The 22,627-nt window shown below is 38.0% G+C and overlaps 1 protein-coding gene across 1 annotated transcript in view; it reads right to left on the bottom strand.

The window, feature by feature from the left end:
• The window catches only part of LOC145982228 (uncharacterized), a 254,366-nt gene that overhangs the window by 25,196 nt on the left and 206,543 nt on the right, over positions 1 to 22,627 (bottom strand). Inside the window, exons 32-35 of the mRNA XM_083115798.1 lie at positions 16,304 to 16,709; positions 14,864 to 15,019; positions 9,911 to 10,204; positions 274 to 457 (exon numbers count right to left, since the gene is read on the bottom strand). Of these exons, the coding sequence (XP_082971924.1) occupies positions 274 to 457; positions 9,911 to 10,204; positions 14,864 to 15,019; positions 16,304 to 16,709 (1,040 nt within the window). The remainder of the gene's footprint in view (positions 1 to 273; positions 458 to 9,910; positions 10,205 to 14,863; positions 15,020 to 16,303; positions 16,710 to 22,627) is intronic.

The raw sequence follows: 22,627 nt of genomic DNA on the forward strand, positions 1-22,627 counted from the left end.
AACTTGAGAAGTCACGGAATTTTGTTTTTACAAAATTGTGAACACCCTATTCTTGATATATGTAAGGGCCCCTTGTAGTCTCACGTTCAATACCTGAGCGAGCCACGTCGAACAGTGGTTCGAATCCCACTTTAAACTGTAGGTCCAGTCCTGATTTGCCTATATGTGCATAAAGTAGAGTTAAAACGAAAGTTTATCAAGCATATTCAAATACATGTACAATACTTTTGCTTAAGTAATTGTTAAATTGATTGCCAGGGAGTGGACACTTACGGCATTAGTTCCAACATACTCCAAGTAGCAAGCAAAACCTTCCTTCAGCCAAAGATAACTCCACCATTCAGGGCTCACCAGGTTGCCGAACCACTGATGTCCTAGCTCATGTGCTACTACCTGTGCAACATTCTGCTTTGTGGTGCTACTCATGTAGCTTGGATCATAGTAAAATGAGGATTCTCTGCAAAAGAATACATCATTATTTTGTGACAAATAGCTTTCTTTACAACTAGCAAAGCATATAATGTGTTTCCTCCAACATACACATACATGGAGATTATTTTACATAATAACTATACTAATAGAATGTGCATAAAATAATTACGAGGGTTAAGTCATAAGTCATGGCAACTATTTTTTTTCTTGCAAACAGGAGACACGAAAAATCTAAGATATGCATTTGAAACTGTATGGAATGCCTTCGAATGAAGCCACCATATGAAGTCCGGATGCAGGAGACTCTCGTAGGGAAGAGGCAGAATGCAGGGCATTGGACAACAGTGTTTTATTATGTCATGGACAACAAGAACACAAGACTACACTGTTTAACAACCTTCAAAGTATTCACCCAGTTATAAACTGTTCATTTCAAGCAATGGGGCCGGTGCTGATGCAGCGCTAACGTGTGGCACCTCTCGCCGAAATATTGTTATGATCTCTTCTTTGTTGGCAAACCATTTCCCACAAAATGGCCTCTTCACTTTGGGGATGAGATCATAGCATGTCGACTTAGGTCAGGAGGGGGATGAGATCATAGTCACATGGACTTACATCAGGAGAATAAGGTGGGTGTGGAAGAACCTCGCATCCCCACCGCTGTAAGTGACACCTAACAATGTCCACTGTGTGAGCTGTTGCGTTATCGTGTAGGATAATGACATTCTCCAAAAGTTCTGGATGTTTGGTCCATACTGCACGGTGCAATTGTTACAGCAAAAATGAAGTGTAATATGCTGCATTTACAGTGTGCCTCTCATGCTCTGGGCTCTGGGTGGCACACAAGAACACCTTGACAGTCGTATGCCAGAATGACCATAACTTTTGTGAGCGATGGATTTTGTTGAACCTTATGTTTCTGTGCTGACCCAGGGTGATGCTATTCACTTGACTGTTGCTTGAGTTCGGGTTCATACGCACATGCCCATGTTTCATCGACTGCAATGATGCGATTCAACATGGCATGTCCTTCATCTGAAACCTCATCTGATTGATGCGACATGTTATGTAGCGATTCCACTTCTGTACCTCATTAAGTGATGTGGCACCCACTTTGCACAAAGTTTCTGCATCTGTAGGTCGTTGTGTAAAATTTGATGCACTGTCTATGCCGGTATTCCTGTATTTAGTTGTGATTTCGCCACAGTCCAGCACCTGTCCTCACGTAAACACTGTTCAATCACCATCACCCTTACATCTTTGTCCTTGGACACAGGATGCCCACTGCGAGGCAGATTGGCAGTTGACACTGCCCTGTTTGAAGGCCTCCACCCACGTCGCCACTGTTCGATAGGGCATGGCATGCACACCCATTGCTTCTCGTAGCTCTGTATGGCATTCCCGTGCATTTCTGCCATGGAGAACTGCTATTTTAATGTACGAACGTTGCTCCTGCTTCATGACCTCCAGTTTTGAATGCTGTCACTCACCGACTGAACTTGGGTGCATGCTTACTACCCCACCGTTTTTCTCATACACCATCTGGTGACATCTTTTGAAATTATAACACCATTAAGCCTTGTTTCCATTATTATGAAAAAATATAAATATGCTGACCAAGGCAGTAATTTATTTTATTAAAAACATAAACTAAACGTAACGTTTCAACCTTCTAGCAAGGTCTTCATCAGACTCTGTATCAAGTACAAAAGTAACAAGATACCAAAAACAGGGCATTATATACACAAAACATTACTCCCTCCAGACTAATAGAAAGTTGTTTTGGAACTTTCTCGCAGGTGGCTTTCACTATACTTTCACCTAAAAGGCGAAAAATATATACTTTCATATAGAATGTGGATTGGGCTTTATATATCACGCTCTTTTTCCTTCATTTTCTTCCTTCTCCTCTCCTCTTTCTCTCTTGTCCTTTCCACTCTTTCTAACACTTTCTTCCATTCTTTGTTTAACTTCAGTCCCCCATTCCAGTTCATTGTGTCTTCTTCACCTTTCCTCTCTATTTCCTTGGCTTCCTTCCATTTTCTCACTAGCATTCTCTTCTCCCTTCCTATCTGCTTAGCCTCATCCCACTCTATGTCATGTCCTGTTTCTCTCGTGTGTTTAAATATCGCATTTCTCTCTCACTTAAGTCGTACATCATCCCTATGTTGTTTCAACCTATCTTTCAGTCTCTTTTTCGTTTCTCCTATGTACACACTCTGACATTCTTTACATTTTACTTCGTAGATAATCCCTTCCTCTTCCTCTTCTCTGTTTTCCTTTTTCTTGTTTGCATTCTTCGCTATTCCTAAGATGCTTCTCCCTCCCTTCCTGTAAGTTTTAATGCCCGCTTTCCTAAGCACTTTGCATATCTTTTCTGTGGTCTCCCCCATACTCCTTATTCCAAACCACCTCTCTTTTTCTTTCTCTTCATCTTTTTCTTTCTCTTCCAATTCTCCCCTTCCTCTTTTCTTCCTTCTTCTGTTTATGTCCAGTCTATCCTGCTTTTCATAGCCATTCTTTTCCAGCTGTTTCCATAGGCTATTTATTTTGCCTTCTTTTTCACATTCCTTCGTGCATATTTTCGTTATTTTGTCCTCCATATTCTTTATGAAATTTCTTTTTGTCACCTCACTTACATCACTTCTTTTGTGGCAGAATACCCCTGCTGCACACTTCTTCTGATGCCAAGCGGTTTCAATTTCTTCTCCTCTCTTCCTTTTCATCAATATATCAAGGTAGCTTAACTTGCCTTCTTCTTCTACTTCAAGTTCCAATATATAAAGCCCAATCCACATTCTATATGAAAGTATATATTTTTCGCCTTTTAGGTGAAAGTATAGTGAAAGCCACCTGCGAGAAAGTTCCAAAACAACTTTCTATTAGTCTGGAGGGAGTAATGTTTTGTGTATATAATGCCCTGTTTTTGGTATCTTGTTACTTTTGTACTTGATACAGAGTCTGATGAAGACCTTGCTAGAAGGTTGAAACGTTACGTTTAGTTTATGTTTTTAATAAAATAAATTACTGCCTTGGTCAGCATATTTATATTTTTTCATAATAATGGAAACAAGGCTTAATGGTGTTATAATTGGACATTTTCCAAGGCTGATGAGGAAAATTAACAACTGGAAGGACTTGAAGAGGAAAGAAATACACAAAGACGAACAAGAGAAGTTTCTTAGAAAATGTTTGGAGAGAGGCACAGTGCCTAAAGGATTAAAAATAAGTAAGAAGGGAGTGGTTTGCAATACCAGGAGATGGAAGATATTGGTTCAGAAAATGGAAAAAGAACTGATATGGAATGAAATAAGGGCAAGAAGAAAGGAGATAAAAATAATAAAGGAGAACCTTAAAAGAATTGAAAAAGCTATTGAAGATGGTCTCACCATTTTTACGAGAGAATATACATTTTACGAAATGAAAAGCTGGCAGGAGAAATTTAGAGAGAAAATACAAATAAAGTTGAAAAAGAAGGGAGAGGGACTAGGATGGAAAGAAGAAAGGGGAGAAGAGGAAGAAGAAGAGGATACCAGAAGAAGAGTTGTGGTAATAGGGAACGTTGACCTATCAAAAGAAGAGGAAGCTTTTTTAAAACTAGGAAGAGGTTTCAAAGTTAAAGAAAGAAATGTAGATTATGAGAAAGTTATATATGACATTGAAGAAGCAGTACTCCATATAAAAGAAGAACCAGCTAGAGACAAGATTAGAAGAAGAGCAGCAGCCATACTGAAGAAAGAAATGGGAAAACAAAGAAAAGTAGATAATTTGAGTCAGAAAGAAAGGGAAGGGATAAAGAAAATCAAGAAAAGAAATGATGTGGTGATAGAGCAGGCAGATAAAGGAGGAGCAATTGTGGTGATGGAAAGAGAATGGTACGAGAGGAAGTTTGAAGACCTAAAAGAAAATGGATATGAGGAGATTTGTGGAACAGAAGAAGAACAAACTATAAAAGAAAGGGTCATGCAAGACTGTAGGAGGAGTGGATTCAAGAAATGCATAAAGGAGACAGGAAGACTACCAAGTTTGAAGGGCTTTCCAAAGATACACAAAGAGGAGATAAAGTTAAGACCAGTAATGAATTGCAGAAACAATATTTTGGAACCCTTGGAAAAGAAATTAAAGAAAGTTATTGAAGTGTTAGTAACACAGCAAGAAAGCAGAGCAGTTAAGAACAGTGAGCAAGTAGTAGACCTCATAAAAGGACTTAAGTTAAATGAGATGAAGACGACAATGTTTAGCTTAGATGTAAAAAGTATGTTCCCAAGCATCAAGAGGGAACACGTTTTGGACATTATTAAAAAGAGAATGGGAAAGGAAATTATAGGAGAATGGGATAGTGAAAGGGTAGTGAAGGCGCTGGAAACCATTTGGAATAACGGTTACAGTATAATGGGAGATAAAATAATGTTAATGAGTGAAGGACTGAATATAGGTTCTAGCCTAAGCCCAGCATTGGCTGAATTGGTTATGAATGAATGGGAAAAGAAAGTGATAGAAAAAGGAGGTGACAAAATAATTTTGTTGTGCAGATATGTGGACGATTGTTTTGGCATATGGAAGGGAACAAAGAGGCAGCTTGACATTTTTGCCAAAGAAATACAAGATGAAGAAAGAGGGATTTTATTGGAACTTGAAGTAGAAGAAGAAGGCAAGTTAAGCTACCTTGATATATTGATGAAAAGGAAGAGAGGAGAAGAAATTGAAACCGCTTGGCATCAGAAGAAGTGTGCAGCAGGGGTATTCTGCCACAAAAGAAGTGATGTAAGTGAGGTGACAAAAAGAAATTTCATAAAGAATATGGAGGACAAAATAACGAAAATATGCACGAAGGAATGTGAAAAAGAAGGCAAAATAAATAGCCTATGGAAACAGCTGGAAAAGAATGGCTATGAAAAGCAGGATAGACTGGACATAAACAGAAGAAGGAAGAAAAGAGGAAGGGGAGAATTGGAAGAGAAAGAAAAAGATGAAGAGAAAGAAAAAGAGAGGTGGTTTGGAATAAGGAGTATGGGGGAGACCACAGAAAAGATATGCAAAGTGCTTAGGAAAGCGGGCATTAAAACTTACAGGAAGGGAGGGAGAAGCATCTTAGGAATAGCGAAGAATGCAAACAAGAAAAAGGAAAACAGAGAAGAGGAAGAGGAAGGGATTATCTACGAAGTAAAATGTAAAGAATGTCAGAGTGTGTACATAGGAGAAACGAAAAAGAGACTGAAAGATAGGTTGAAACAACATAGGGATGATGTACGACTTAAGAGAGAGAGAAATGCGATATTTAAACACACGAGAGAAACAGGACATGACATAGAGTGGGATGAGGCTAAGCAGATAGAGTCCAGCGCAGATAATTCTGCCGTGCAATGCGCGACAGAACTAAAGAAGCAGTGTTGCTAATGGAGCAGATAGAAAAATCGCTGCGGTGCGCCGATGCACAGCTGTTACGTACAACAATAAAATTAGAGAATTCAGGTCTATCTAACGTTGAGTTTTAAACGTCATGCATTATACCAGGACTAGGATTAATATGTACTAACAAGTGACTATGTATGTAGCTACATACATATGGACTAAAAATTCGCAAAATATGAACTAACACATAAGTAAAATTACCAAAAATGCTGCAAAGAAGACTTCTTCATACGATTCCTTATTTGAGTGATTTCAAACAAAATAAAAAAATATATATATTATTTTTCATTGCATTAATGCACTGGTGGCGTTCTAACTTTTCACTCCCAAAACCCGTATACACTGGTATGGAACTGCAACGGCAGATAATAACATGCCAACGTGTTAAACCGCTACAATTGCACCATAACACTCCTCCTGAAGCAGTATTATTATTTCCTCTCTGAGATCGGCGACAGTCGGTTGCCTTTGTTGTACATTTACAAAGGATGCCGGCTTCCACAACAATAACAAGTACATATACTGCCACTAGACGATAAGCTGCGCGGCTTTTTCTTTTGTTATGAACCAGGGCCGGCGCTAGTCATTTTGCCTCCCTGGGAGGTGGCGGCAGATGCCCCTCTATTTCGACCCCCCCCCCCCCCCCCCGGTCATTACGCAGCAACGGAAAATTGAAAATCAATATATTCCTAACTAAAACATCAAAATATAAAATAAATAATGAGACTTCTTATGCTATTTCAATACTATTCAGCGCAAAAGAATATCTCGCTCGATCACAGTTTTCAATAGGCTTATTTTTTTCTTCTCTTCAAATTTTGCCGCTCTGGGCGATGGGACGGTTCGCCCTCCCCTTCCGCCGGCCCTGCTATGAACTTGGTCACCCATCAAAGCATGGCAATTTTAACACAGAAAACAATATGTATCGCATTAAGCAGCAAAAATGACAGCCTCCTCTATGCAATTTCTACAAGAACACGTGCCGGAGCCAGAGTTGAAATGATGTTGGAGCCACATAATTTATTTATTTTGAATAATTCCAAAATTATGAAATATGAACAATTTGTTGCTGCTGTTCGCTGCTCTCTTGCCAAAATGCTTTATTGGGATGCTAACACCATGACTGGCTTCCTCCTTCATGAACTCGTGCACGTTGCTTAGAATTTCCCGAGCTTGGCTATGCAAGGTTTTTGATTTCAACTTCGACAGAACTGGAGGCATTATGGAATTTAACGTTCATTAGCAAACACACACTTTTACATAAACACACGCAATACACGCACACAACGTCAAACCGGTCAAATACTTAGTATAAAATAAAAATATGGTGCTTCCAATCCAACAAAACTCACCGCCACTTTACCTGCTTTCCCCTTCCGTGACAGAAATAGTGCTTCATTATTACAGTTGGCAACACTAGTTACTAGCTAGCCAATGAACATGCACTGCATAAAAGAAGCAACGACTACGCCGTGCTATATTGCCACATTGCCGTCCCTGCTGACCGGTGGGAACCGCGAGCTGGAGCGCTGTTCAATTGTTTTCAATGAAGTTTGCGCGAGTGTGTCCAGGAATGGAATGACAATATGGCAACAATAGCGAAGGTTTTCGAGCAGGGTAGAACACATGATGCTAAGAGAGAGGGAGACGAAACGAAAATACGTTTCTACGCAACGGCAAATTTACGTGTGTGGCACTCTAGGAAGGGAGAAGAGAATGCTAGTGAGAAAATGGAAGGAAGCCAAGGAAATAGAGAGGAAAGGTGAAGAAGACACAATGAACTGGAATGGGGGACTGAAGTTAAACAAAGAATGGAAGAAAGTGTTAGAAAGAGTGGAAAGGACAAGAGAGAAAGAGGAGAGGAGAAGGAAGAAAATGAAGGAAAAAGAGCGTGATATATAAAGCCCAATCCACATTCTATATGAAAGTATATATTTTTCGCCTTTTAGGTGAAAGTATAGTGAAAGCCACCTGCGAGAAAGTTCCAAAACAACTTTCTATTAGTCTGGAGGGAGTAATGTTTTGTGTATATAATGCCCTGTTTTTGGTATCTTGTTACTTTTGTACTTGATACAGAGTCTGATGAAGACCTTGCTAGAAGGTTGAAACGTTACGTTTAGTTTATGTTTTTAATAAAATAAATTACTGCCTTGGTCAGCATATTTATATTTTTTCATCTTTTGAAAGTACATTCCATACACTTCCAAACGTATATCTTAGATTTTTCGTGTTGTCCCCTGTAAGCAAGGAAAAAAAAAGAAAAATAGTTGCAATGACTTATGACTTAACCCATGTATATACGAGGGTTGTAGAGGTGATAAAAAGTTCCAACATTTCCGGAAGCCATTTAAGTTGTTTTAGGCAATCATGTTGCATGTGGAATGTGGAGAATCAAGTTACGTAGAGCAAAGTCTGAGGGTGGTAGTTTTGAATAATACAAATGTATTGAAAAGCTTGTTGGATCTAATACTTTGTGTTTTAGCGAGACAAGAATTTTAGATGTGATGCAATGGCAGATTAACGACCATCTCTAAGGTTTTGAATTTCTTATATGTCATATATTAAATAAATTGTTACTATAATAGATTTTTTCGCCTCAGCTGGGATTGCCATTTACTTATGTTAATTGCCGATATCTGTAATGGAGTGGGTAGCCTATGATGCCACAGGTCATGCGTCAAATCCCAGCCTGAACATGGGGTTTCTTTGCAGAGAGTAACTTCATCAATTTTATCATATCATTACTCATACTTACCTTTGCAATCAGCCAAAAGTGACAGAAAAGCGATGTAAAATAAAGTAAATTAATCATTATTTAAACACAATGTCTCCATTATGCAGTTCACATTGTGGGGTTAAGTTTGAAAGCTCAACATTAACACTATTATTTTGTTCCCTTTAAGTATATATAGGTCAATAAGTAAATGTAATTCCTATCATGACGGTAAATTCAGTGTTAATATTGTGTATGTAATGTTCTGCATTTCTGCATTGGAAATTTAACTAGTTTCTGCAAAGGTTATGACATCTAGGATGGAGATACCATTCCAGATGCCATAATCTTTGTTAATGAAGGCAGTGGTCTTTCAAAATTAATTAGAAAAACTAATTAAATTTGTAATGCGGAAATACAGAACATTTTTACCTTTTCAATACTTCTATCAGTTCTCTTTGGAATGTCACTTACATCCAGCACTACCTTAGTATGATGGAAATTTATCGATTAGTACATGGATCAATCCATACCATTTTGACTAACCCGTATCACATCACCCTTTTAAAAAATATTAATAATTTAACCACTTATTTCTAGATCTTTCATGGGTTCAGAATCAACATTGTAATTGTTTCTCAGGCTTGCTTTTGGATCTTGCAGCCATTTTGAATCGGCAGCATTCAATGATTTTAGCATTTATGCACATCGCTTTAACTTCTGTTCTGTAATTCCAAATGTAATGATTCAAAAACAATTTTGTTCAAAAATAAATGCTCTTTCTTCTTGTTCATTACCATTTTTGCTTCCAGATCAGTAGTTTCCATGATATACTTAAATAAATCTGATATTTTTTTTTCATAATTTCTCATCTGTGGGGCACAAAATAATCATGAAGGGGGCAAAACACCATAACCCATATTTCTTATGTTTACTGTACCATGCCAGATATGTCTGAAAATTGTTAAACATATGAGTGCCTACCCCCTTCTTTTCTATAAGCTCCCAAAAATTGAAATATTTTGAAAAAATGAAAAGTTTGACACTTGGTATCCTTAAATGGGGTCAGAGGAAAATCTGAAATTTGCACCACAGTGAGATCTCGTGAGACTCAACAGAATATTAAAATTTGGTAAAGGTGTTTTTCCGAATGAGAAAAATATTTAATATTAAATTTTCCCAAAAATAGCCCCTTGGCAATACAAAATAAAGCACGTGTGGAACTGGTAAATGAAGTACTTGGAATGCAAGAGATAAATAAATAAAGCTATAAATACATTTGAAATGTGGACTCCACTTCTAAACATATTGTGACAATGCACTAAATACCACTTTCATTTTTCCAATCGTTACCTGTATGTAATCAAACCCCAATTCTCCATGGCACCAAAATAGAAATCTGGGATCGCCACGATGTCTATCTTTGGTAGTGGGAACGAGACGTTGAAGTACTCTTCGTAGAAGGACAGGATATTAGGACTTATGTTGAGGCCATATTCCACTTGGTCGATGGTACTTGGCTTAGACCATGCAGAGAACATTCCGTTTTGTTTATGCTGGAAGTCGCAGACAATAAATGCCGTCAAGTAAGTGGACATAACAGGCGTCTCCTTGTAGTGGTCCCAAAACCAGCCATCAATTTCAGTCCTGGAAAGACAATATGAAGGACTATAATGAACCTATTTCGTTACATTCATTTCATTTTTCAGAAAACAAACTTCATGAAAAAAAGACAAAAGAAAAAAAACTTATTTTTGTCATGTGTAAATGAAAACTATTTTCATATCCCTTTCCTTTTACTGCAAAGAACAAACTTCATTAGCTGTATCTTAACTATGTATTTATTTTATGACAGTAGAAAATTTCTTACGTCACATGCTGGCAACATATTTGATAAAAACACTAAAAAAACCAAACAGCACGATACAAAACACTTTAGGAGTTCTTCCGAGCTTTCAACTCCATCACGGAGACATCATCAGGGCTGGTCGAGGGAAGATAGAGTGGATGCGGTTGAAGTTCTGCCAGCGGATGGAGTCAAAAGCTCAGAAGAATTCCTAAAGTGTTTTTTATCATGCTGTTTGTGTTTTTTAGTGTTTTTAACAAATCTGTAATAATTATTATAAACTGATGAGATAAAATTTTGAACATCTCCTCTTTTGTAGCAACAGAAGTTGTGAAAATTGAGTGTTGTCATTCTGAAAAGCATTTAAAAAGAAACAAGTATCAGGCATAGCTGTTTGCACGGAGGGGCAAGAGGTGGCAATTGCCCCCCCCCCCAATCATGGACGTTCGCAGATTTTTTTACAGCAAAGGGCAAGCAAGGTATTTTTTCAGGGGCATAAATGAGGCATATTGCCCTTATTATAGTGTATCCCTCTCAAAAAGACACCAGTTGAGTTTGAAATTATCACGTTCCTGCATCCCCATTATAATAATTAATGTAAATTACTGTGCCTGAAATCAAATTATATATGAGAAATATATACTTTCAAGGTTGACATTCATTTCCAGGGTGGGGGGGGGGGGGGCAAAGCTCCTTGCCTCCCTCTTCTGGAGGTCCATGCCCTATATACTTTCACCTGGAAATTTAGCGTAGAGGAATCTTATCGCTGTTATTAAACAATATTATACTCCTAAAGAAAATTAAGTATTTTCAAGCCTATGAAAGTTTCAAGCAACTATGGGGGAGGGGTATTTCCCACGTAATTAAACTATAATATGCCTAAAATTACATGAAGAGGATTTTTGGTGGATCTGGGCACACACTATATGCCCCTGTTTGGTACCCATCAATGCAGTAAATCAGTAGGTGATGGAGTTCTTTTCTTTCATCAAGGTTTTTGCCCAGAGGCGGCAACTTCATGTATATATTTGAAGGGGGGAGGGCAGGATTGACAACAAGATTTTTTTTACGCATAATGCATATACTTCTTGAGGAGTTTTGAGGGGCAGAAATTGCTTTTTCCCCTTAATCAGAGGGTCTGCGCACGCCTATGATATCAGGGATGATAGATATGAATTATAAAGAAGGTAACCAAGTTATAGTCTGTGTGGGTTACCTGGATGACAAGATTCTTGTTTATCGATGGGAATAAATATGAAGTATTTGTATAAATGAGGTGTTTATATTGTGCTATATTATGAGTTAATTTTAATGCAATTAAACCGGTGTCATCATCGTTTGGAGTTGGTATAAGGACTTTTATTTAACTAGAAGTAAGTCTAAACAACGGGGAACGAGATGTCATCAATCATTCATGTCAATCATTTATGGTGCAGTCAGTAGGATGTTTAAGGGTACTGTTTAAGTCAAAATGACATTATTTTACTATGTCTCATGAGGTACAACGGTTGTTGATATTCATGTGAGTATCTATTTGTATTAAGTCTCATTATGTCAACTACTATAACATTTGTAGAGTTTCGGACTGAAACAGAGGATATCGACGATTATTTGCTTCATTTTGAATAATTATGTGTTGTTCAAAAGTTGCGTGAGGAACATAAAGTGCTGTTATTGATTTCGGTGATTGGAGCTACCATGTTTAAAGTATTGAAAAATCTGCTGGCTCCTGAGCAAGCACAGTTACAGCCTTAGAAAGTGCTGAAAGATAAGCTGTTGTCTCATTTTAAGCCTAAGACCAATAAGTATGTCGAAAAATTTAAATTGAGGCAATGTGTGCAAGAGATTGGTGAATCAGTAGCAGATTTCATTATTAGGCTTAAGCAACAGGCTCTAAAATGTACGTACGAGCAATATTTAGAAGAAGCCTTAGTTGAACAGTTGATAGTGGGAATTCGTTCCGATGCTACTAGAAAGAAGTTATTCTCTGATACTTCTTTGACGTTTAGCAAAAGTCAGGATATTGCTGTACAAATGGAAGCATTAGAAAAAGAAGCTAGAATGTTCATCCACAATGAAATTGCGAAAGATGTCTCTTATGTTAGCAGGACAGTTGGGAAACATAAAGACAATAGGTCAGTCAACAGACCGACTTCAGTCCCATTTCGGAACCAATCTGACGGGGCAAGTTCCTCACCGGATTATAGTAAACAGTTTCACCCTTGTACTAAATGTACACGGAGTCATGGAATAGGTTCATGTCTGGCAAATTCTGTATGTACATATTGTGGGATAAAAGGGCATTGGCATCAATGTTGTAGGAAGAAACAGCGATTCAAAGATTCTATGGTGACTAAGTCTCAATCATTACAATAGTATAATGCTTGTAATGATAACTCGTTATTAGACAAAACACAAAGCAACCTATAGGTCTTATCATTATATCATTTAGATCCGGTTAGGCCTAGTCCTAACAATTGTAACTCATCTTCCAACACTATACATGTAGTTACAGCAGAGCCTTATTTGGTAAATTTGTACATTAATGGTTATATTATACAATAGACATTGATACAGGATCGGCTGTTACCCTTTTTAATTCAGATTTGTATAACAAATGTTTTCCAAACCTATTCAGGCTACTAATATCGTGATTAAAGGTGTAGGCAATAATAGGTTATCTGTTTGCGGCCAAGCATTCCTAGATGCCGAGTATGGTGGCAGCACTTACTGCCTACCGATTATAATTTGTTCATAAAAACTACAAAATCCTTTAATCAGACGATCGTGGTTGAATGTAATTAATTCTTTGTGAAGAAATCAATTAATTAGTAGTTATCAGAGTTATAAGTCAAACTCTACACAGTTCCATAAGCCACATGAATTACGCATACAAATCAAGCAAGATTTTAGTTCAATATTTGACGGAGATATGTCCAAGCCTATAACACCATTCAAAGTGAACATGCCATTGAAACCAGGAGCTGTTCCTGTCTTCAGAAAAGCTTACGATATTCCATATGATTTACGTTCCAAAATCGAAGCTGAGATTGGTGAATTAGTTAAATCAGGATTGTGGGAACCAATTGCTTACTCGGATTGGGCTTCACCACTAGTTACAGCAATGAAGAAGGACGTTTCGCTGAGATTTTGTGTTGACTTTTCCTCTACGATTAATAAAATGACAGAGAATGTAAAGTTTAATTGCAGCACACCTGATGATATTTTCATTAAACTTGTTGGATGTACATATTTTTCAGTTATTGATTTGAAGATGGCTTATCTTCAGTTACTATTATCAGACGCTGCACAGAAAATTACAATCGTTAACACACATATTGGTTTATTTAAAATCAAAAGGTTATGCTTTGGAATCTCAAGGAAGACATTGTCTCCTCTCTCACCACTCCCAAACAGTTAAGAAACTTGGTGATTAAATTTAGTTTTACCCCGTATATGCATTTTACATGTTATATTTAGAGGTCTATTCCATGACTGCCCTGTACAAAATATTATCATCCTCGCTTCTCTCCACTCACTTTCCTCATGATATTGCTGTGGAAAGTATAACAAGTGTATATGAAACAACAATACACATCACTTTCTCTTTCAATTTAGTAGTTTTTATTTCAATATGATAATCTTTTGTCTGCAAGTGTGAGAGCTGAACAATACAATTAGATGAGCATACAATAAGAAATGTGTGTGTGTTTGTGTGTCCATTGTAATTCACTGAAAAGGGCAAACTGAATATTATTATAGAAATTTATTGTTATATATTTTTATGCTTTAATATATATTGCATTTTTGTAATTTCACAACACTTTCCTATCTTTTAAAATTGAATAGCAAAAACAAAATTGCCTAGTGATACTGGAAACGAGAGGACACTTATAACTATCGTCTTGGCGTCCACTCAGTGTCAATTCCTGCCCCAAGCAGTGGTGGCAATGAGGGGGTGAGGGAGGCAGTTGACCCCCCCCCAGTTTTTGCCATTTTTGCCCCCTTACTATGCTTAATCTTATCTACAAAGGGAAATATACTGTCTTTGCCCCCCTAGTTTTGGCACCTTGCCCCCCCCCCCCCCCCCCAGTTTTGGGACCAAATCGCCACCACTGGCCCCAAGTGTCGCGGTCACCACTTGTCCCTGCACGTTAATTACAATAGTGAATAATCATAATGATAATGATCATTTTATATGTGTGATAGACAGAAGTTGTTCTATATAGCAACCCTATACAATGACGAATGACCTCATGGATCACTTTGGTCCTCCAACTTCCTAGCAGCATCTAAAACCGTAATTACTTTCAAAGTAATGATAATGGATATTGAATTACTTTAAAGGAGTAACTTTCATAACACTGCTGAAACTTAGCCAATCATATGCCTCCACAATATCTACAAGAGTGCCCTGTGGTTCTGAAAATGAATTACTTAACCTCGTACTATCTGCTTACATTGGCTCTGTCGTTTCCAGAGGCATGTTGGACAATGAGATCATTGTTCCAGGTCGTCCAATGCTGGTCTTGAACGTAGCCTTCATTGCTGGTTCATCGAAGCAAGGGTAGGCCCTTCGAGCATCAGTGGGGGAGAACTGTGTTGTGGCCAGCCATCTGGAAGAAAACAAATTTTCACGAACTGCTGTAGCAATAAATTTTAATGAGAATTTTCTTTCCGATTAGAAAAATTAAAACATCTACTTTCACTAACAAGTTAGAATATGCTTTAAGTGTGTGCATTATTCACTACATGTCCACAGAGATGATGAGACAGAGGAGAAGGTTACATAATATAAAACTGCACAATTTGTATTCATGTCTAGATATTGTTAGAATAATTAAATCAAGAAGACTTAGGTGGGCAGGCCATGTGGCACGAATGGGAGAGGAAAGAAGAATTTACAGGATTCTTGTTGGGAAACTTGATGGTAAGATACCTGTAGGAAGGCCAAGACGAAGATGGAGGACCTAAAGGAAATTGGTAACAATGGAAATGATTGAATTGATCTTACCCAGGATAGAAACAGTTGGAAAGCTTTGTGTTGCTGCAGCCATAAACCTTCGGGTTTAAGAAGGCTAAAGAGTTAGTTACAAGTCACACAGCAACATATGTCATGCATTCACATGAAGTAGCATGGTTGATTATATGCACTTGTGATGAGGGTCAGATGTGGGCCTAGCCCAGTAAGACTGTGGCTAGGGTGAGCAATATTGCCATATCTCGATGTGATACAGGCTCTTCATTTCTAATTTTTTACTTTCAATACAAGAGCAGTAGTAAAGTCCATACAATGACAGAGTGGACAAATCCTGGTTAGTTTATAGTCCAATATATACACAGAAAGGCATTTACCACTGGTAAACCGTCTTTTCGTGTACATTTTATATGCATTTAGCTTTAATATATGGGTAATTGTTCATTATATGTTATACAAATATTAAAATAAGTTTTTAGACCAGAATTTAAATATATCATTTTAAAAAGTAAAGTAATATGCGCCCATGAAGGCATATAGTGGGTGTGGAGTTACGGTCCCACACTTCCTTGATCATGGCCAAAGAGGAGGGGTGATGTGATCAGCACCATCCCCCTGGCCACCTTAACCCCCCAGAGTTTCTTCCAGGTACCCACTTTATACGACACTGGGTGGGCGCCGGAGCTGCTTGAACAGGGGATCGAACTCGGGTCTCTCACATGGTAGTCAGATGGGATAACAACTGAGCTACCACAGCTCTAAAAAATAAATCATTTAAAGAACCTAATATTACTGGTTGATGTACGTCACTGATCATTCTCCATCGCCCCCTTCTGATGTTATAATAATTTAAAATAGATAAGAATTGTTGCAGTATACCAGGTTAAATCCTCACAATACGCCATTGAGAGAGAGAGATTACCTTGTTTCGTTGTTATACACATAAGAGCTGCGATAGAATCCATGAAGTTCGTCATTCAAGTTACCAATGTATTTGAGATATACTTCATATTCTCTGCCCTGCTCAATGTCCTTCTGTAAGAAGATGATATAAAACTGCCGATCGTTATCATACAAATGGCTCGATATGGGCACAATTTCCCCTGTGATTGAATCTGTGATAGTCACCGTCTCTTCCAGCACTGTGATGTCGTACACGTTGAGAGTGATGTTGCCTGTGTTTTCTGTCACCGTCACTTCTATCCTTTCCTCTCCGTGAAAAGTGAAGTTTCCTTCCTCCAAGAACGGGATTAGTTTGAGCGTGTACGTGATTGGAAACACACTGCGTGGGAGGCGATAATAGCTGTCGTCGTGTGCTTCAGTTCCTGCTAGGATTATACACACCAACAGGAATTGTGGATAAAAATGTTTCTCTTCATTCTGCATGTTCTATTGACAGTCTCCCTGTAAAGATTTAAAAAAGAAAGCATTGAGGAAACTATTTACATCATTGATTTCTTACATGTCCGAGTGTGATTTTAAAAGTTTGATAAAAAAAGTAAACCAGGCACGTCAACACTTCAATTATTTGCAGGGTTTGGAAGTAAGTAGTTACTTTTTAAAAGTAAGTGCCTGTAACTGTAACGGAGTTCCTCTTTGCAATAGAAATAGCAGTATGAACAGTTATTTTTACAGTTACTTTACAATACTTAGACTCTTTACTTGAAGACTTGTAACACGGGGTAAGATGTAAATTTGGGAACTCTATTTTCAACAATGTGTCTTCTCTGGATTCTAAGGTGGAAGGATTTTTGTGGAATCGGTAAAAGTAAAGATACATGCTAAATCAGCAAGCGTAAATGGGTTCTGGACCGTAAAGAATCTTTTATCTGTAAGGTATTTCAATTCGGTCCAGGAACATTTTTTCTGAATGAATTTAAATACGGTCCAGGAACCTTTTTTTGCCGAATCAGTTTAAATAGGGTCCAAGTTCCGTATTGAAATGAAACAATACGCAACTTGGATCGAATACGGACCTAACGATAAACAATTATCCACTTGTGAGTATGAAAGAATAATCCAGGTGCTGGCTGTCTCGAGAATCTAAGGAACAAAGGTAGAAATGAGCTAAACGCAAACATTGCAGTCACGTTACCCCTCTCCATGTAGCCCCATTCTCTCGCGCGCATTCCTTCACTTGGTTGTAGCAGCACTGCCCGTTCCTGTTGTGATATCTGCTGGGAACACAGCAGCCTCACATTACCTCATCGATGGCTCCTATTGGCTGTTGTTCCTGGATCGGATGCCAGAGCTACAAGTGACAGGTTTGTCTGAACTGAATGTGACGTCACGGCCACACTAATATAGTCCCTTGCGTTATGTACAGTAACTCTTCGACAAGGGAGTTTTTGAACCTGCCCCACGAGAGAACAACAGCATTTTGATTTATTCCATGCGCTACGTTTTCTACAACCGCAGTGTGACATTCTAATGTAAAATGTACTCACGGACATTTTTCGAAGGGAACTTTTGATCGGTCAACCCTGGTCCAGGAATTGTAAATAAAATCAATCCTGGACTGGGAGAGAAAATCAGCAAACGTAAATGAGTTCCAGACAGTGTGTAACCTTTTCATATTTAAAGCGTTTCACTACGGCCCAGGAACTTTTTTCCGGATCAATTTAAATACAGTCCAGGAACCTTTTTTCAATGTAACAATACGCAACTTGGACCGAATTTAAATTGTGCAAGAAAAGAGGTTCCGGTCCTGCAGCGGAACCCAATAGAACCCATTAGAATTTATTGGTTCCTGGAGCTTTAGCAACCCTGGTCTCATGTGGCATTGTTAGTGGTGAAGTTAGTAATAAGGTGTGTTTTATACAGCGTATATTGATACACTCGTAGGTTTATTTGTATCCTCTGCAAATATGCTGTATAAAGAAACAAACTGCCAGAGTACTAAGTGAGGTGAGGCTACAACTGATTCAATGTTTTTCCTCATGCTACATAGATTGACAAGGATTAGGCACGTCTCTAGAATTTCCTCTAAGAAATGGAAAAATTTGGGGACCCTTGAATGTTTGGGGAGCCAATGCCCCCACGCCTGTGGCAGACTGGTTATCACAGCACACTACGACGTCAGAGATCCTGGATTCGAATCCCAGCCTGAGGATGGCTCTTCTTTGAGAGTGTCTGTCATCAATTTCATCACACTGTCGCTGATCCTTTTCGTCGCGATAAGCCAAAAGTGGCAGAAAAGCGACTCTTAAGTAACAACAATAAAAAAACCATAAAAATACTGTTTTCAAAAACTTGAGTGTGAGGGCCTCCCCTCCCCGATGATGTAGCGGTAACGTCGTCGCCTTGTAGTCTATGGGCCAAGTGGCCAAAATCAAGAATTCGGTATAATTTGGGGGTACTAATTTTCCTTTATACCACAGTTACATGGTTACGAATGAATGCCAAAAAAACATGATTGTCATCTCAAAGTGATAGCTAATAGAAATGGCTAATAGAAATGGCAGCCAATCCAAGATGGCGGATGTTGACATTTGAAAAAATGATTATATCTCTGAAACCAACGGCCCGATCTCAACGAACTTTTTTTAAATGAAAGCTTAATTTATGTTCTATATTTAATGTTATCTTTAGTTTTTTGATAGGAGCAACCGTGAAGTAGTTAATTACGGATTAATAAAAAAAATCGTATTTTTTACTTTTAATTTTATATTTATCATTAATTTATTAATAATCTAGGCATCTGAGAAGAAAATGTTCCAAACAAACATTGAAGCATAAACGCTTATCTTTAATTTGACATATTACACTTGTTGGTTTTGACTTTAGAATTCATATAAAATAAATGAATTATGTAGTGTGTACATCGAATTCTTCTAGCAGCATGTGTCCTTAGTCCTATTTAATTACACATATTGTAACTGGTATTGACTATTGTTGTTATTATTATTATTAATAATAATAATAGTTGTTTTTGTTGTATTAACTAGCCATTAATATTTTTTAATTGTTACACCGATATTCATGGAAGAATGTTATTTATTGATTGAAATTAAAATTTTGTATGCATCAGCACTTAGACTATTTCCATCCATCATATTATATATCATATTATATGAGGCCAAGCCTCACCATGCATGTCTCTAAAATCTCCTTACCCAGGGTAAAAATGGAGGCGGTACTGGAGCACTCAGCACATAATATTCCTATGAGCAATACACAGGAGACCATATATATACAACCATACAATGGTAGCCTCCCAGATGGCTTATTGTAACATCGTCGCCTTGTGATCAAGGGGATCTGGGTTCTATAGCCTGTGAAGGCACAAAGTTGTTCGGATCCCACTTTAAACTGTAGGTCCACTCCGGATTTTCCTATATGTGCATAAAGTGTACTTAAAAAGAAAATCTCAAATCAAACAACATTACAAAGGATTGTGCTGGCCGTAGGTTCAGACGCCAGAGCCTCATTGGTCTCCAAGACTGCAGTTGCTGAGGTGAAGTACATGGAAATGATGTTAACATTTGGGAGTGTTCAGAAGAACATCATAACATATGTGTATACTTGTTATTAGTTATTTCAGCCTAAATGTCTGCTTTCAAGAAAGTAAAAATCTGTAAAAACAGAAGATGGATGAGAGATGTTATTTTATATGTGGGCGAAATGCATTCACCAAAAGATATAGACAGTTTTGTACAGTGCTGCCGTGAGCAGAAATTTTGATTGAGAATAAAGATGCATGATTTATCGGCTGAAAAATGTCATCGCATATGTTGAGCCAATTTAACTAATATCAAGTCCTTAAGAAGACTAAAAGTATATGCTACATCCTCCCATTTGTTTTCTGAAAGTCCTTGCTCATCAAAGCATGAGGATAAACCCTTCAAACAGGCACTCACAGATGGACACATCGTATACATCAATTGTGTTGTTCAGATCGTGCCCTTGGTTTCAGAGATATAGTATTTTTTTCAAATGTCAACATCCGCCATCTTGGATTGGCCGCCATTTCTACTAACTACCACTTTGAGATGGCAATCATGTTTTTTTGGCATCCATTCACAATCATGTAACTTTGGTATAAAGGAAAATTAGTACCCCCAAATTACACCAACATCTTGGCTGGCCCATAGACTATTGTAATCAAGACGTCCTTTGATCGATACCTGGTGGAGGCGCATTGTGGTTCAGATCCCACTTTTAAACAGTAGGTCCAGTCCCGATTAGGCTTTCTGTGCATAAAGTGGGATTACAAACAAAAATTCCTACAAAAAAACCTGAGTCAACGGGGAAACCAATTCACTAAGGCACTGCAGCCCACCCCAACCCCTGTTAGAGTCCCTATTGTGCGTAAGCCACATTTCGGTTTGTCTTTTGTACTATGACAGTGGTTCTCAAACAGTGGTACGCTTACCACCAGGGGTACATGAAGTACTTGAAGGGGGGTGTGTACGTGATCAGCTCGGAAGAGAAATGTCGAGAATACCCACAGGACAACATTTTGTTGCAGGTGTGTAGAGCAGTTTTCATTCTTTCAGACTTCATAGCTTTAACACTCAAAGGAAAATAAGGCTGAATTTGTCACCGACACTCATATCTTTGTTTCATATGTTTTGAACTAAAATACTCATTCGAATCTCTGCTTGAAAGTTTCAAGTGTACAACGAGACATCAAGAAACTGTGTCAGCCTATGCAGACATATTTTTCTCACTAGAAACTTTGAAGATTTACAATAAAAACTTCAAAATTGTGCTTATTTTTTTTGTTCTTTACTTTTTTCAGTAACTCTGGAAAATATATGAAAAATTAAAGTTTTTTATTTACTTCTTAGCATACATGTGTTTCACATTTTTATTTTTGTAACTAATCATAAAGATTGTAAACGTAGGAACACCCGTAAGATTCTAATGCTTATTTGTTTACCATCTTTCCACACACAGCCCGAATGCCATATTGCTGCATTGGAGCTACACGCCTCCAACATATCAAAAATGCTCCCCACCAATCAGGCAACCAAAAAAAAACCCAAAACCCACTATTCGGAGAAAACCTATGTTGGGGGTACATTAGACATTTAGTTAGGACTAAAGGGTACAATGAGAAAAAGGTTTGAGAATCACTGTAGCACGGGACCACACTAGGTCAAAAGAAGAAAACATTGGCACTCACCTTCTATTGCTAGTCAGTCGATGCTAACACCATCTCTGTTACTGGTCGTATCAGCCGAACTGTGTTACAAGCTGGCAAAACAGAGCTTAAATAACAGTTGCATCAGATAAACAATTTTTTGCCACTCTTTAAAACTCGCTTTCAGATAACGAAACAGCTTGTTTTCCCCCATGAGTATAAGATATTAGAAGATTTTGACTCACAATCCCCTTGGGTTTTCCTTGTTGTTCTGAATTTCATGTCCTTAAAAGAAAATCATGTTTAGAAGCCATTGCGTTTATCACCTAGTTTAACAGTACCTTTCAATTTATTTCAAGGCCACCTCACAAACGTCTGAATATGTGCGATAAAGAAAGGAAGTCTCTTTTTTTAAGACTGCTCTAAAGGTAATTTTGTAGTAACTTTTCGATAACAGATGGCAGTAACCATGTTGCCAAGGTCTACACTTAAATGTAATTATCTACGCAGCAACTTGAACATGACGAGAAGTTATTTTTGGAACTAGTTTGTAAAACAATATTTTTACATCGTAAAATTTGTTCCTCATAGATTCTGGAAGTGTCCGAAAGATGGAGGAATGTATTTGAAGCGAACTTACTTCAAGAATGATCTCGCAGTTCAGTGGACTGGAAGTGAAAATCTTTCGAATTGCAATTCAACTAACACCCAACACCATCAGTAGATAAAACTAAGAAGGCATTGTTTTTTCTTGTCCCCTTTATAAACACTTATTTTTAACCATAGAAATGACAGAGCAATTTGAAAAGTTCTTATACTTACATTTCCATACATTAGAAGAACTACAACCAACGTCTTTCTGACTTTCGACTTCCACAATTTCAAGCAAGTAAACAACAAGAGTAGGAGTCAAGCAGTGACGTGCACTGAGGAGTAGCTAGTCTAGCAGAGATAGATCAGCCAATCTCACATCTCGAATTATATTCAAATCACAATATTTATTGTCTTGTTAAAGCCACCACAGCTCATACGCAACACTGTCTTTTCCACGCGCTTCTCGTCCATCGGTGTTCTCCGCGGGCAAAGCTGGCTGGATACCCTAGCTCGCTCTTCTTCCGCCAGACCAGTTTCCAGGTAGAAACGGCCGGCCCAAGGAAA

This window comes from Lepisma saccharinum, assembly GCF_977018435.1.
Source record: "Lepisma saccharinum chromosome 15 unlocalized genomic scaffold, izLepSacc3.1 SUPER_15_unloc_1, whole genome shotgun sequence".
NCBI classification, from domain to species: domain Eukaryota; kingdom Metazoa; phylum Arthropoda; class Insecta; order Zygentoma; family Lepismatidae; genus Lepisma; species Lepisma saccharinum.